The sequence below is a fragment of the Martes martes genome (assembly GCF_963455335.1).
Source record: "Martes martes genome assembly, chromosome: 11".
NCBI classification, from domain to species: domain Eukaryota; kingdom Metazoa; phylum Chordata; class Mammalia; order Carnivora; family Mustelidae; genus Martes; species Martes martes.
The window spans coordinates 12,726,421-12,744,269 of NC_137899.1; the positions used below are offsets into that span (position 1 = coordinate 12,726,421).

Consider the following 17,849-nt stretch of genomic DNA (forward strand, 5'->3'; position numbering starts at 1 on the left):
GGAGGGAAGGACCCACAAAGGTAAAATCGTCTAAGGCCCACAGAATCAAAATGGGCCCTGAATTCCAAGTCAACCCAGTGTTACATTCTTTCCCACTCAAAACTGGTCCTTTCTAGCCTCATGGGTACAACCCAGACCAGAAATGACTGTATGAGAATTTATTTCAAAACCTGATTTATGGTAATGGTTGCATAACTTACTAACTGTACTAGAAATTCACCCTTAAAACTGGGTGAATGTTATGACGTACAAAACATCCCTCACTAGGGTGCCTGGGTGGCTCAGTCAGTTAAGCATCTGCCTTCAGCTCAGATAGTGATCTCAGGGTCCTGGGATCGAGTCCCTTATCAGGTTCCCTGTTCAGTGGCTTCCTCTCCCTCTGCCCCTCACCCCACTCATGCTCTATCACTCTCCCTCTCTCTCTCTCTTTCACATATACTTTTTTAAAAATACACCTCACTAAAGCTGTTTTGGGGTGGGTTTTTTTTTAGTTTTTTATTTTTTATTAACATAAAATGTATTATTAGCCCCAGGGGTACAGGTCTGTGAATAGTCAGATTTACACACTTCAACGCACTCACCATAGCACTAAAGTTGTTTTTTAAAAAGATACAGAATAAAAAAAGAAAAGAAGAAACACAGGTATCTAAAGACAGAAAAAGATGAATTTCAGATTATTATACTTGTTTGAAGTTCAGAAATTTATCCAGAAACGTGTGCTACAATAATGACAGCTGAAATTTTATCGACCCTAAATATGAACAGTGTTACAAACATGAAGAAGGAATAATGACATCAAAAATGCCAAAACATTCTATATGTGAAAATAATTATGCAAGGTTGGTGCTAAAAAGATTCATTGTCGTAGTAATTAGGGAAGCCTGGTTGCAATTAAGTACAGGAAGGATATTAAAACTTCCAGAAGATATTTCTGCAAGCCACAACAGAAGAATAAGAGCAACAGAGTAATTGGAACCACATCCAAACCCACTTCCTTGTTATTTACCAATATCATCTGAAGAACACAGTTTAGATGCTGACGTTAGACAATCTTCAGTTGACAACTTTAAATCATATTAAGACTAAAAAAAAAAAAATCAAAGAATTTTATGACAAGGGTTAAAAGTTCATAGCCTTGGAACTATGAAAAATTTGGTGCCCACTTGTAAACCACATCCCGGCCACTGTCGTGTCTCTACAATGAAATGGTTTTGTTGTGGTTGAGGCAATCAACTCTGAGTTAATAATTAGCTACTATTCAAATCAAGTGTAATTTGCGTAATTGTATACCAGCTCACTTCTAAGAGAAGGGGTACAAAATTTCATTTTTAGCAACTGATATCGAATGTTATAACCATTCGTTTGTCATCCTATGTAATGCAATCAAAATGAGTAGACAAGTACGTTTTTTTACCCACGGCATGAAATCACCGTCATTTTCCAGGCAGCTGAAATTAAGTTCAAATGTTATCTGCTCAATGCAGGTGAACATTTATATAAAAAAAGAAAATGAACACATTTTTTAAAAGGTGAAGTTTCCTATTATACTACTTTGAAAAGTACCTAGAAATAGTGCTTCACATTTACATAAAGCAAAGTTTAATCATTCTGTGGTTTGGTATTTGGATCTAGAATCTATAAATGTTATGTTAAATTGAAAGACTAAGTAAAGTTAGTCAAGATTTCTCTATTGTGAAAAGCTACAATAATTATGATAATAAAATAATTATGTCAATAGCCACCTTTTTAATTTCAGCACAGTTCTAACACTGCAAAATATTTTCTCAATAACCTAATAAAATTAATGCGAGTCATCGGAATACTTTCTAATTTACACAGAATTTTTCACATCCTTTAGTGCACTAGATTCTCAAAACAACTCAATATTGTTAATATAATGTTGATTGGCCCCCAACATCTATTTCCCCTGCCTCTGGCCAAAAAATAACCTTACGATTCTTTGGGGGGAATCACATCTCCCCCGTTACAGTCATGTTGTTTGGGTGGAGTGAACCCCATCCCTGGTACCTAGAACAGCTTAAGACAAATAGCATATTTTTCAGTCCTCATTAATTGGTTCGGGAATGGTCACTTAAGCCAGTGAAATATATGGTCTTGTTTTCTGGGGCTTCTATGAAAAAGGTCTTCCTTTTTCTTCCATGGAAACTGCTAAAAGATTCTGTAAGTTTCCCTCATGGTACAGTAGAAAGATGTAAGATCTAGAAGCAGTACTGCTTCAACTATAGCTCCATGTAATGAAAGACGGAGAAAAGGGGACTTGGAAAAGGCAGCGCAGACGAGGAGCAAAAACAGGGTTGTAAAGAAAGACAAGAGGGAAAAAGAGAAAAGAGATGCCCAAGACTGGAACGGCCCATGAGATGAAAAGAAAACAAGTTACAGAGAAAAGAAATAGGGTAGAGGCAAAACGAGATGAACAGAGCTTGGGCAGTAGCGGGAGAAGAGAATGAAAACGGTCCTATCACCCACCACCTTGCACTTCAGACTGGCTTCAACATAAACTATTATCTGTACCACTGCCCTTGAAAACTTAGCACTGTTCCCAGCTCAGAAGCTATTCTGGTTGTGGCAACCATAGTATGTCTTCAAGGAGACACAATCTTTGGTTGAAAAGACCATCACCAAGAGAACTGCTAGATAAAAAACCAGAGGCCTTGAGAGGTTAAAATCCAGATTCCCAAGCATGATATGTGAGTCCCTTAATACTCTTGGCCCAACTGTGTTCTAACGCTCTCTCCTACAGAGAACCATGCATCACCTCCAGCTCTCCGTTAGGACGCAACCATCTCTACTACTAAGCCCTGAACAGACATGTCACCTCCCACTCTAACCAAGCTACCACAGCGCCTGGGACACAGTGAGTCCTCAGCTGACAAGAGCTCATAAAAAACCCACTCCAAATGTTCTCTTTCTCAAAATTCCCATATTTCAACAGAAACATTTGTCCATCAGGTTAGATTCCATAATAGTTATCTCTCCCTGCATCTGAACATGATTAGATAATGATCCAGACAGGTCCACTTTCTCTCACTGTCTTACTCTGACTCTTGGAATGCAACGTGGGCACAGGAGGGACCGGTCTTGTTACAAGTACCCTTTCCACGAGTGATCGTTTTTTCCTCTGCCTTTTACTAAATTTGCCTTCTCCCCTGGAGCTTCACCACAGGAAAGCTAGATCTTGCCTGTCCCTCGGTGCCAAAGCTTTTGTCTTTATTGTGTAGGGGAAAGAGAACCAGTCAGGATATCAGAAACCAAAATTCTTGCTGTGACTCTGTTGGTCAAGCAGATCAACATCTCCTAGCTTCAGTTTCTTTCCAAGTAAAATAGGAATAAAAAGTCCTGCCCTATCCACCTGGGTGCCAGTGGAGCGTTGAACTCTTGGTTTCAGCTCAGATCATGATCTTGGGGTTGTGAGATGGAGTCCAGACTTGCACTCAGCGTGGAGTGCAAGGGATTCTTCTCCGTCTTCCTCCCCCTCTGCTCCTCACCCCGCTCTCACTCTGTGCCCTCTCTCAAATAAATAAATAAAATCTTTAAAAAAATTCCTGCCCTACCTACCTCAAGTGATTCTTATGAAGATCATATAAAACAGTAGATCTGAAAATCCATGGCTTTAAAATAAGACTTAATTGATTTTTATTGTTAAAAGGTAATGACAATAGCCAAGATATGGGAACAATCTAAGTGTTCATCAATGGATGAATGGGTAGGGACACCTGGGTGGCTCAGTGAGTTAAAGCCTCTGCCTTCGGCTCAGGTCATGATCCCAGGGTCCTGGGATCGAGTCCCATATCAGGCTCCCTGCTTAACGAGAGCCTGCTTCTCCCTCTGCCTGCTGCTCCCCCTGCTTGTGCTCTCTCCCTCTCTCTGACAATTAGATAAATAAAATCTAAAAAAATAAAAAATGGATGAATGGATTAAAAAAATGTTGTACAAGATTCGGTTTTACTTCAGGGTGATGCCAAACTATAAAGGCCCACTTGTCACGCAGAGACAGCCAACACCCACAGCCTCTGTCTTCGTTAATCAGGAAACCTGGACTCCCTGCTCATTTTGTAACCATTTTAAACTACCTGTTCAAAGAAGTGGTCGTTTCATTCAGGTTTAGGAAAAAAAAAATTTTTTTTTCAGTTTCTTTTCCTTTTATTTAAAAAAATTCAATGTTTCTATGGGAGATTGGAGGGAATAAATAATTGGCACAACTCTAAAAAAAAAACAAACAAACAAACACACACACACACACACACAATGGAATGTTATTCAGGAATCAAAAAAAGAAGGAAATCCTACCATTTGTAACAACGCAGATGGACCTTGAGGGCATTATGCTAAGTAAAAGAAGCCAGTCAGAGAAATACAATCTTGCTTATATGTGGACTCCAGAAGAATTTTTTTTTTACTTTAAAAAAAAAACAAAAACAAAAACTGAGTTCATAGATACAGAGAACAGACCGGTGGTTGCAAGAGGCAAAGGTCTGGTAAAATAGGTGAAAGGAGTCAGATGGTACAAATTTCCAGTTATAAAATAAAAAAGTCACAGGGATGTAATGTAAAGCATGGTGACTATTGGGAAAAAGAGACCGCAACTATGTAACAGGATGGATGTTAACCAAACTTATTGTGGTGGTCATTTTGCAGTACATACAAATATCAAATCATTATATTGTATATCTGAAACTAATATAATGTTTTATGTCAGTTTTACCTCGACTTTAAAAAAGGTAGTTAATGAGTCTAAAACACACTAATAACTTTAGCAACCTTGGACTGGATCGGCTACAGCAAATAGGCTAAATCCCTCCTTCCGAGTTTGTTAAAAGCAAATCATCTCATCATTAGTTGTTTATCAAGTGCTTATCCTAACTCCATGGTTTTCTACGTTTTTCTAACTTTCCTAGCAAACCTAAGGGCCATGAGACATACCCACTGCTAACAGTGGGTGTCCTATTGATCTCAAAAGATTGGAGGAGTCCGCTATTTGATGAGTACTGGGCTGAGCTTTGAGGATACCACTGTAAGCAGGAACAAACATTCCTGCCTTCATGGGACTTAACAGGCTCAGGGGACAACATGAGCAACAAACACACACACATACCCAAAATGACTGGAAAGCAGTGTATGTAGGTATGCACGCATGAGTTTGCACTTACTGTACCCTCACTTTGAAACAGCCCTACTGGTGATATCAAACCCCCTCTTCCACTCCCATCCCCAGGGAACCACACACCTCCACACCATGAATCACTGTGCTAGGTGCTGGAAGAGAATTAAATTCTACCATACGCTACAAGAGAATTTCTTCCAAAGCTAATTAATCATTGACATGTAAGTAAAGCAGACTAGGTAAAGATCAGGAGATTTAAATAAGTCCCAAATCCAGGACCAGCCACATAATTTGCAAGTACTGATGCAAAGTGAAAAATAATTAAGAATCTCAGGCAGTGATAACAGAGTATTTAAACTAAGCCTAGGACCCTCTGTGACTGCACAGGTCAAACCCCCTGAAGCCTTCCTGGCTTCCAACCTTATTGAATGTGAAACTTGTAGCCAGTTAACTTACCCTGCCTCAGGTTCCTTACGGATATAAAATTAGAGGAGGGAAGGAAAGGCTTTCAGCTTCTTTCCATAACCAACATCTGTGTTTCTCTATTTAGGAGGCAGTTCATTCATTTGGAGAAAATTATTTTACCCTTTTATATAACCATTAAAACGCTCACTGTGACTCAAAGCTAATGTTGAAACCCCATATGTAGTATTTTGCCTTCAACCATTTTGATGTTTTTTCTAACCTCTAGACAACTCCTTAATTTTGTCTATGAGAACAAATCTCCAAGCAGATTTCCAAGTTTACTAGTCTCCCATGTATGCCATTTAAATCTGAAATTCCTAACTGAGGACTCCATCTATAAAGTAATTTTTCCCATAGTAAAATATCTCCTTACATAAATTCGGTATTTTCTTTTTTTCTATTCCTGAAAATTTATCAGTTCTGAATAGGCATCTAAGTCTGCTCCAATAAAAAGGAGACAAAATGTCAATCTTAGAGTTAGTTAGCTTTTTAATTCCACCAGGTTAGTTTTTAGCATGACACAAATAATAACTCTCTAAATGATAACTCTCTCTAAACTGGAGTCCGTGGAAAGAATTCTGGGAAGTAATTAATTTGAATGGAAAAAAATTATATCTCTACGTCCATCCAACTTCTAACTAAAATTTAGCATTTTCTTCAATCATGAATGTAGGCAACAAACTCCAGGAGTGTTAGTAGTTCCTATGGCTTACCAATAATCTATCCATATTTTTGTATCATATTCTAGATATTGCAGATATCTTAAAACATCATTTATGTTCAACATTACCTCAAAATTGCAATAGTTATGATAATAGATCACATGGTTTAATGTATTAGTAAAAAACCACATGTGTTATTACAACACAAAACTGGTTTTTATATTGAAATAACCACATTTTAATATAACTGGCTCCCTTGTAATGATAAGTATATCATTTTATGCTTCTAAAAACAAAATTCTGAAAAAAGGTCCATAGCCTTCACCAGACTATTCAAAGGGCCTATAGTACATAAAAGGTGAAGAAATCCTGGTCAAAAGAAGTTACAGAGCTCATGTGACAATAAAATAGAATCAAATGTACTCTTTTCTCACAAACAGTAATAGACCCATTTTAATATAGTGTTTAAAACTCGAATTCAACAGCAATGTCTACATATAACAAAATCTTCATGGTCTGTTTATTTTAACTCAACAATAATTAAGTATACCAAAATAGAACAGCTTTTGCTGTTGTTGTTTGTGGGGTTTTTCCTGGGTTTTTTTTTTTTTTTTTCTTTTTGCAGATGGGATTTTTGACCATAGGATTCAATATAAAAGAGTATAACCCAGACATATGCCTACACCACATATGAAGCATATAACCCAGACATATGCCTACACCACAGTCTCAAATGTTCTTTGGATTGGTACCTGAGATGACAGTAGGTTACAATCAATGAACAGTCCTTTCCCAGTTTTGTATCTTTGTATCAATCCAGCCATAATGGCTCCATATGCATACAGGCCAGTAGCGAGATCAGTCATGGCCACTCCCGGACGAACTGGGTCTCCATCCTGGGTGGGGAGAGAAAATCAGAGAAAATTGAAAATTGAAACCATCATATGATTTCTCAAATATTCTAAGAGCAAACAGAAGAAAGAATTGTAGATGACATGTGCATGCACACACACACACAAAAGGCATATACCAAATTGCTACAGTGGATATCTGCTGCTGGTAAGAATATATTTCTATTTACTGTATCTCTCACTCCATGTCCTACAAACCAAACCAAACCAAATAAAATAAAATAGAGTATTTTAAACATGCCTGAAGTTCCTTCTTCATATATTTTACCTAGTTTAGCAGAAAAAAACAAATAATTGAATTTGAATCTAAATGAGGAAATTCATTGGAAATGAAAGAAAAGTTTGGTTTTGTCTTGTTTTTGTTTCTTGTTCAGTAGGAGGCTCTCCCAAGAAAAAAGAAGGCAGAAGACCTGGTCTACTCTCCTTATAAGCACGTTAGTTACTGACAAATATACTAATGGTATTAGCTTTAAAAAAAAAAAAAAAGAGTACTCATCCATAGAAGGCTTTTAGCAGAATACTCTTGTTTTAGAACTACTATGGTAAACAAACCTAGAATCTGTAGGTTTATAAGAGACATCACCTATGCAATTATGGCAGTATAAAATGGAATATTTCACAGCCTATAATGTTCCCTATTGTACAAGGTAACCCATGTACATCATTAGAGATCATATCTACTGCTCTGGGATTGAGAGTTTTGTTTACCATGGGAAGAAAGAATCTAGAGGCCTCTCTCAATGTCCAGGACCTCTGTCTGCTTTTCCTGTGACTTTCAGTTCCTTCTATCCTTAAAATTACAAGTAAAGCTTAATTCTGAGAAACATCTTCAATTCATGTCAGTCTGATCTGACAATCCAATCCTTGACCTATATGTAAAGATAGTAGAATAGTGCCTGGCAAACAGTAAGTATCTTATAAAAATCAGCTAACACTATCATTAATATTATTATCAGTCACTGTTATATCATAGGGTTTCTATTTTGCACTACCTTGAATTCTGTTAATCCTTTCGTCACACAGAATACATAAAAAAGCCTATATTTTATCTGGTTGATACACTCATTCAATCACCTCCTTATTCATTAATTCCAGCTGCTATTCAATCATTTTCAGAAGCTAGTTTTTCCTTTCCTGCAGTCCATACATGAACTATGTCAATCACCTTACGAGAGTGTGAAATAATATTAAAATCAAGTAAATGAGAATATTTAATGACTAAACTTTTTCTCTGCTTTTCAACACAATTTCAGTGAAGATATAGCAATGAAAATTGGAAACCTCTGGCTGTTTCCTACCCATTACGATTAGAAAAACTTGTAGTGGTTTGAATCAGTAAATTTAAAATTAAATTCGTCATTGGGATTTAAGATTATTTACAGTGTTAAAAATGAGAGAAAAGTTCATATTTATGGGGCACCTGGGTGGCTCAGTGGGTTAAGGCCTCTGCCTTCAGCTCAGGTCATGATCCCGGGGTCCTGGGATCGAGCCCCACATCGGGCTCTCTGATCAGCAGGGAGCCTGCTTCCTCCTCTCTCTCTGCCTGCCTCTCTGCCTACTTGTGATCTCTGACTGTCAAATAAATAAATAAAATCTTTTTTAAAAAATGAGAGAAAAGTTCAAATTTAAGTTTATAGACACATTTTCTTGCTATAAAATGAATAAACTCATATTTTATCTGCTCTACTTCTCAGACCAATAGGAATAAATTAGACAATAAATCCTTTATCTTATATTTAAACTTCCTGAAAAGGGGAGGCTATACCTGCTTAATATTCCAAAAACATCACTACATTATCCAGAATAACAGTATGAGATTATAAGTATTAAATAAACATTAATTCATCAATATATCAGAGACAACATTATCACTGTTAAAGGTGATAAAATTATTTGTATCAAATAATTCTAGTGAAACACCGACTTACTAACATACTTAGATTCAAAGTATGAATCAGGCTTACTAACATACTTTAGATTCAAAGATACAAATAGGCTGAAAATATGAAAGCATGGGGAAAAAATATGTCATGCAAACAATAGCCATAAGAATGTTGGAGTGGCGGGGCACCTGGGTGGCTCAGTTGTTTGAGCAACTGCCTTCGGCTCAGGTCATGATCCTGGATTTCCAGGATCGAGTCCCGCATCAGGCTCCCAGCTCCTTGGGGAGTCTGCTTCTCCCTCTGACCTTCTCCTCTCTCATGCTCTCTCTCACTCATTCTCTCTCAAATAAATAAATAAAATCTTTAAAAAAAAAAAAAAGAATGTTGGAGTGGCTATACTAATATCAGACCAAATAGATATTAAAACAAACCAAAAAAATGTCACAAGAGAAAATGGGATCATTGCATTAGGAAGATATAACAAGTATAAGCATATATGCACCCAACAACAGAGCTTCCAAAAAACAAAATGCAAAAAGTGACTTATTTGAAAGGAGAAACAGACACTTCAGGAATAATAGAAGGTTTCAAAACTCAAATATGAATAGTGAATAGAACAACTAGATAGAAAATCAAAAGGAAAGAAAAGATTTGAACACCATAAATCAAGTATATTTAATATCTAGAAAACACATCCAACAACAAAATGCACATTCTTCTCAAGTGCACATGGAAAATTCTCTAGGACAGACAATATCATAGGCTATAAGACAAACTAAAATAAATTTAAAAGCAATGAGTTCATACAAAATATGTTCTCAAATAATAACTGAATGAACTTAAAATCACTAACAGAGGCATATTTTGGAAACCCAAAAATATGTGGACAGTAAACAACATAATTCCAAAGCACTAATAAGTAACAAAGAAAATCACATAAGAAATTAGAAAACACTTCAAGATGAATAAGAGGCATCCATATTGGTAAAGAAGTTAAAATGTCGCTATTTGTGGACAACATGAGACTATACATAGAAAGTCCTAGACTCTACCAAAACTACTAGCAGCAATAAATGAATTCAGTAAAGTTGCAGGATACAAACTTAATACCCAGAAATCAGTAGCATTCTATATACTAATAACAAAATAGTAGAAAGAGAAATTAAGAACACAACCTCATTTGCAATTGCACCAGAAAGAATAAAATACCTAGGAATAAACTCAAAGAGATGAAAGACCTGTACTTTGAAAACTATAAAACACTGATGAAAGAAATTGAAGATGAAACAAATGGAAAGATATTTCATGCTCATGGATTAGATGAATTAAGAATGTTAAAATGTGCATACTACCCAAAGCAATCTACAGATTCAATGCAATCCCTATCAAAATACCAATAGTGGGTTTTGTTTTGTTTTTTTACAAAAAGAGAACAAATTATCCTAAAATTTATATGGAACCACAAAAAATTTCAAGTAGTCAAGGAAATCTTGAGAAATAAAAACAAAACTGGAGGAATCACAATCCCAGATTTCAAGTTATACTACAAAGCTATAATAATCAGGGCACCTGGGTGGCTCAGTCAGTGCCTGCCTTCAGCTCAAGTAATGATCCCGGAGTCCCAGAATTGAGTCCCACATTGGGCTCCCTGCTCAGCAGGGAGTCTGCTTCTCCATCTGTCCCTCACCCCACTTGTGCTCTCGTTTTCTCTCTCTCAAATAAATAAATAAAATCTTAAAAAATAAAGCTATAGCAATCAAAACAGTTTGGTACTGGCAAAAAAAAAAAAAAAAGAAAGAAAGAAATAGACACATAAATCAATAGAACAGAATAGAGACCCCAGAAATGAAACCACACTTATATGATCAATTAATCTATTACAAAGGAGTCAAGAATATAAAATGGAGAAAAGACAGTCTCTTCAGTAAATGGTGCTGGGAAAACTAAATGAAACTGGACCACTTTCTAATACCATACACAAAAATAAACTCAAAATAGATTAAAGACCCAAATGTGAGCCCTAAAACCATAAAAATTCTAGGCACTAATTTCTCTAACATCAACTGTAGCAAAATTTTTCTAGGTATGTCTCCTAAGGCAAGGGAAACAAAAGCAAAAATAAACTATTGGGACTACATCAAAATAAAAAGCTTTTGCACAGTAAAAGAAACCACCAACAAAACAAAAAGGCAACCTAATGAATGGGAGAAGATACTTACAAATTCAAAAAGATATATATACCACTATATTTATTGCAGCATTATTTAAAATAGCCAAGATATGGAAGCAAGCTAAGTGTCCATTAGTAGACAAATGGCTAAGGAAGAGGTGGTATGTATGTACACATACACACACACATACACAGATATGCTGAAATACTAAAAAGTCATAATAAAGAATGAGATCGTGCCATTTGAGACAGCATGGTTGGACCTAGAGGGTATTATGCTAAATGAAATAAGTCAAACAGAAAGACAAATACCGTATGATTTCCCTTATATGTGGAATCTTAAAAAATAAAACAAATGAATTAACAAACAAAAAGCAGAATCAGACTTACAAATACAGTGAACAAACTAATAGTTGCTAGAGGGAAGGGAGGTGGGGGATGGGCAAAATGGATGAAGGGGAGTGGGAAATATATAGGCTTCCAGTTATGGAATAAATTAGTCCTAGGAATAAAAGGCCCAGCATAAGGAATATGACAGATTGTAGCTACACCTGGGTGAACATAGCATAATGTATAAATACGTGGAATCACTATGATGTACACCTGAAACTTACGTAACAGTGTATATCAACTATACTCAAGTAAAAAAAGTTTTTAAAAGAAAATGTTTCAAGACAAATGAAAATAAAGGTACAACATACCGAAATTTATGAGATGGAGCTAAAGCAGTATTTGAGGGCAATTTATAGCTGTACATACCTATATTTTAAAAGAAGAAATATTTCAAATCAATAACTTAGCATTCCTCCTTTAGATATTGGAAAAAGAAAAGCAAACTAAACTCAAAGCAAGTGAAAGGAAGGAAGTAATACAGGGTAGAGCAGGAAATAATGAATAGAGAATAGTAGTCCAATGGAGAAAAATCAACAACAACAAAAAAAGTTGGCTCCCTGAAAAGATCAACAGAAGTGACAAATCTGTACCTGAACCTTATTTTTTTTTTAAGATTTTATTTATTTATTTATTTGAGAGAGAAGGAGTGAGAACATGAGCAAGGAGGAGTGGTAGAAGGAGAAGCAGACTCTCCACTCAGCAAGGAGCCTGATGCAGGACTTGATCCCAGGACCCAGGGATAATGACCTGAGCTGAAGGCAGATGCTTAACTGAGCCACCCAGGTGCCCCTGTAGCTGAACTCTAAAAAAAAAAAAGTAAAAATAAATATAACTAGCAAATAAATAGAAAAACTGAATAGATATGACAATTAGAGAAACTGAATTTGTCATCAAAAAGCTTCCAAAAAATTTCAAAAACTCCTGAAAAATTCCACAAAGCATTTTTTTAAGTCTTTATTTAAATTCCAATTAGTCATCATACTGTGTAATATTAGTTTCAGGTGTACAATATAGTGATTCAATGCTTCCATACATCACCAGGTGCTCATCACAAGAAATGCAGTCCTTAACCTCCATCACCTATTTAACCTGTCTCTCCCTACCCACCTATCCCCTGGTAACCATCAGTTTGTTCTCTATAGTTAAAAGTCTATTTCTTGGCTTGCTTCTCTTTTTTTCCCTTTGTTCATTTGTTTTGCTTCTTAAATTCCACATATGAGTAAAATCATACATCAACCAAGCATTTAAAGAATTAATGTTAATTCTTTGCAAATGCTTCCAAAAACTGGAAGAGGAAAGAACACTTCTCAACCTCTTCTACATGACCAGTAATATACTAAGGTCAAGCCACACAAAGACATCACAAGAAACTATAGAAACTATAGAGGCCAGTATCTCTTATGAGTGTGAACGCAAACAAATTCTCAACAAAACACTAGCAAATTCAATCTGGCAATATATAAAAGGATTATGCATCATGGGTAACTGGGATCAATTTTCTCAGGAACAAGGTTGATTTTACATTTGAAAATCAATCAATGTAACAATCAAATCATTAAAATAAAGGACAAATGCAAAATGATCATCTCGACAGATGCAAATAAAGCATTTGATAAAATTCAACATCCTTAATGATGAAATAGCCAAACACACTAGGTAGAAAAGTTCTTCAATCTCGCAAAGGACATATGTGAAGAAAACACAGGTCACATCATAAGTAACTGTGAAAAATTGAATGCTTTCCCCCCAATATCAGGGAAAAGAGAAGGATGTCTGTTCTCATCACTTCAACATCGCACTGGAGATTTTAGCCAGTGCAATTAGGAGAGAAAAAGAAATATAAGGAATCTGGACTGAAAGAAAGAAGTAAAACTATGTTTTCAGATGGCATTATCCTATATACAGTAAATTCTTAGGAATCCACTAAAAAACTCTCAAAACTAATGAATGAGTTCAGCAGGTTTGCAAGATACATGGCAATATATAAAAGTCAACTGCCTTTCCACAGTAACAATAAAAAAATTAAAAATGATAAGAAAATAATTCTATTTACAATATCATTAAAGGAATAAAATACTTAGGAATAAATTTAACAAAAGAAGTACAAAGTTATACCTTGAAAACTATTAAACACTGCTGAAAGAAATTAAAGACCTAAATAAATGGAAAGACATCCCACTGTCATGACTCAGAAGACTTTATATTGTTAATATGGCAATACTCCTCAAACTGATCTACAGATTCAATGCAATTTCATCTACCAAAATCCTAGGTCCCTTTTTTTGTAGAAATAAAATCTAATTCTAAAATCCACATGGAAATATGAGGAAAATAGCTAAAACAATATAGAGAAAGAATAAAGTTGGAAGACTCAGACTTCCCAATTTCAAAATATCCTGAATAAGACAGATATACAGACCAAGGAAATTCTCAGATTTACTTTCAATTCCTTTTTGACAAGCATACCAAGATAACTCAATGGGGAAAGAATAGTCTTTTCAAAAAATGGTGATGCAAAAGAGTGAAGTTAGAACTCCTCCTGATACCATATACAAAAATTAACTTTAAATGGATCTTAGACCTAGACATAAGAGCTGAAACTATAAAGCAGAAGAAAATATAGAAGTAAACTCTCATGATCTTAAATTTGGCAATGATCTCTTAGCTATGACACCAATGGCAACAAAAGGAAAAAAAAAAGATAAATGGAACATGTTTAAAATTTAAAACATATGTGTTTCAAAGAAAACCATCAAGAAAATGAATAGACAACTTAAAAGTTTTTTCAAGTCACATATCCGATAAGGAACTTATAATAGAATTTATAAAGAAAATCAGTAATTTATAGCTCAAATAATAAGAAGGGAAATAACCCATTTTTTTAAATGGGCAAAGGATCTGAATAGGCATTTCTCCAAGAAGATACACAAATGGCCTTTAGCACAGGAAAAGATGCTCAGCATCCCTAGCCATCAGAGAAATGCAAATGAAAACCACAATGAGTTTACAACCCAACAATAAAAAGACAACCCAATTTTAAAATGAGCAGAGTGTTGACACACTTTCAAAAAAAGATATACAAATAGCCAATAAGCACATGAAAAGATGCTCAACATCATTAGCCATCAGGGAAATGCAAATGAAAACCACAATGAGCTTACAACCCAACAACAAAAAGACAGCCCAATTTAAAAATGAACAGAGGGTTTGCACACACATTTCTCCGAAAAAGACATATAAATAACCAATGAGTACATGAAAAGGTGCTCAAGATCATCAGTCATCAGAGAAATGCAAATCAAAACCACAATGAGATACCACATCACACATATTAGAAGTGCTGTCATGAAAAAGAGAGATAATAGCGAGTGTCGGCAAGGATGTGGAAAAATAAAAATTCTTAAACTGCTGGTGGGATTGGAAATGCTATGCTCACTGTGGAAAACAGTCTGGCCATTCCTTAAAGAGTTAAACATACAGTTACCATATGACCCAGCAATTCTTCTTCCAGGAATATACCCAAAAGGATGAAAGCCTATGTTGTCACAAAAAACTGATACACAAATTTTCATAGCAGCCTTATTCATCATGGCCAAAGAGTGGAAGGAACCCAAATGTCCATCAACCAATAAATAAATGAAGTGTGGGACAGCCATACAATGGGCTATGCTAGGCAATGAAAAGAAAGTACTGATACATACTAACTTTATGCTAAGTGACAGAAGCCAGTCTCAAAAGGGCACACATTATATGACATGTCCAGAAAAGGCTAATCCATAGAGACAAAAAGTAGAGCCAGGGACTGAAAGGAAGTGGAACAGGAAGTGCGGCTAATGAGTCTGGGGTTCCTTTTTAGAGAGATGAAGATGTTTTAAATTGGTTGTGGTGATAGCTGCACAGTTCTGTGAATATAAAAACCACTATGAATATAAAACCATTGAATTGTACACCTTAAATGAGTGAATTATATGGTACATGAATTACACGTCCATAAAACTGTTTTGTTTTTCTAAACATCATTATAATGATGATAATAAAACAAAACAGGAAAAAAAACAGAAATAATTAGAAATGAAGGTTTTTTTTTTTAAGATTTTATTTATTTGACAGACAGAGATCACAAGTAGGAAGAGAGGCAGGCAGAGAGAGAGGGGGGAAGCAGGCTCCCCACTGAGCAGAGAGCCTGATGAGGGGCTCGATCCCAGGACCCTGAGATCATGACCTGAGCTGAAGGCAGAGGCTTAACCCACTGAGCCACCCAGGCACCCCTAGAAATGAAGTTTTTAAAAACTCTTTTTAAAGGCCTGCTAAGGAACACATATTTAATGGAAACTCTAGAAGTTACATTTCATCCAAAGCTATTCAGTAACAATAACTAGATGTACCACTCAGGGACACCTGGGTGGCTCAGTCGGTTAAGCCCCCGCCTTCAGCTCAGGTCATGATCCCAGGGTCCTGGGATGGAATCCTGCAAGTCCAGCAATAGGCTCCTTGCTCAGTGGGGAGACTGTTTCTCCCTTTGTCTGTCAATCCCCCTGCTTGTGCGCTCGCTCTCTCTCTCTCTCTCAAATAAATAAAATCTTTTAAATAAATAAATACATAAAATCTTTTTAAAAATTAAGTCTTCTCAATTACTCACTTTTCAAATTCATTCATGTATTTCTGCAGTTTCACTGTTACCAGTGTTGTTTTCTTAAACGTTCTCATCCCCATTCATTCATGCATTTCAAAAGTAAAACCTAAACATTAGTTTAAAAAAAAAAACTCACGTGCACCCGAATGTTTATACCAGCAATGTCATAAAAAAGATGTGGTATATATCTACAATGGAATACTATGCAGCCATCAAAAGAAATGAAATCTTGCCATTTGCAATGATGTGGATGGAACTAGAGGGTATTATGCTGACTGAAATAAGTCAATCAGAGAAAGACGATTATCATATGATCTCTCTGATATGAGGAATTTGAGGGGCAGGGTGGGGGGCTTGAGGCGTAGGGAAGGAAAAAAATAAAACAAGATGGGATCAGGAGGGAGACAAACCATAAGAGGCCCTTAATCTCACAAAACAAACTGAGGGTTGCTGGGAGGAGGAGGGGTTTGGAGAGGGTGGTTGGGTTGTGGACATTGGAGAGGGTATGTGATATGGTAGGTGCTGTGAGATGTGAAAGCCTGACAATTCATAGACCTGTACCCCTGAGGCTAATAATACATTATATGTTAATAAAAATAATTAAAAACTTTTTAAATAAATAAAAATTTAAAAAACTAGTGAAATCCAAATAAAGTAGAGTTAATAGTACTGCACCAATGTTAATTTCTTAGTTCTGATCATTATACTATGGTTTCATAAAGAGTCAACATTACAAAATTGTAAAAGGTATTGTAAGGGCCTCTTTAGCCAGAGCGGCCCCGCCTCGGTTGAACAGCCATTGTTGTTTATGCAGTAAAACTTAAATTGACCCTGCTCCCCAACTCCCCCTCACCACCCCACCCCACCCCCAGCCAGGGGAACTTACTTAAAAGCAAGTCCGGGAAATCAGTCCCAGGTAACAAAGCCCAAATACAAGGGTGGGTCAGGTCAGGTGGAGACATTTAATCAGTGGGGCCGCATACTGTCTCCTAGCTACTAAGGAGTATGGGCCCCGCCCTTGGGGTGCCTTTTGGGTGCCCATTCTGACTAAGGTGATAGGCTGGTTCAAATAGCTAGTATGGGGTGAACTGTAGTTCAATTGGCCACCTGTGTGTGACCTAGCATGACTGTGCAGCTTTCTCTGTGTATTGCAATCTCATTGGCCACCTGTGTGTGGCCAGGCTCAACCACATGCCTTTGTTCTATAAAAGTTAGTCTGTGAGGCAGGGAGGGGTCGCGCTCTCTGTAAGAGGCATGGCCCCGGCCGGTTGGTTTGATTCTCGATGCTTGGCGCGAAATAAAGCTTTGCTTGACCTTCGCTTTGTATCAGTCTCGCTCCTTTAATCATGGACCCATTATTGGGGACCCAACATTGGGGACCCAACAGTATGGGCTCCAGGATATAGGGTATAGATAAGGGTATTGTTAAAGCATATAGGAATTTAGGTCCTCACGGTGATCTAAATTATAAAATTAAGAATTTTAAAAAGATTATTTCTCATACATGATTTAAGACTGTATAATATTTTCACTCATTTCTCCATATCTATTCCCACTACTTTCAGAGCTTACCAAATAGATTTTTTAAAGGAAGGAAGGGTGGAAGAAAG

General features: G+C 36.4%; 1 protein-coding gene across 3 annotated transcripts in view; it reads right to left on the reverse strand.

Annotated features, from left to right (window-relative positions):
• Positions 1–17,849, reverse strand: part of SUGCT (succinyl-CoA:glutarate-CoA transferase) — a 765,791-nt gene that overhangs the window by 615,505 nt on the left and 132,437 nt on the right. For all 3 annotated transcript variants that reach the window (XM_080818391.1, XM_080818390.1, XM_080818392.1), the window contains exon 8: positions 7,002–7,145. In XM_080818391.1, coding sequence (XP_080674517.1) covers positions 7,002–7,145 — 144 coding nt within the window. The remainder of the gene's footprint in view (positions 1–7,001; positions 7,146–17,849) is intronic.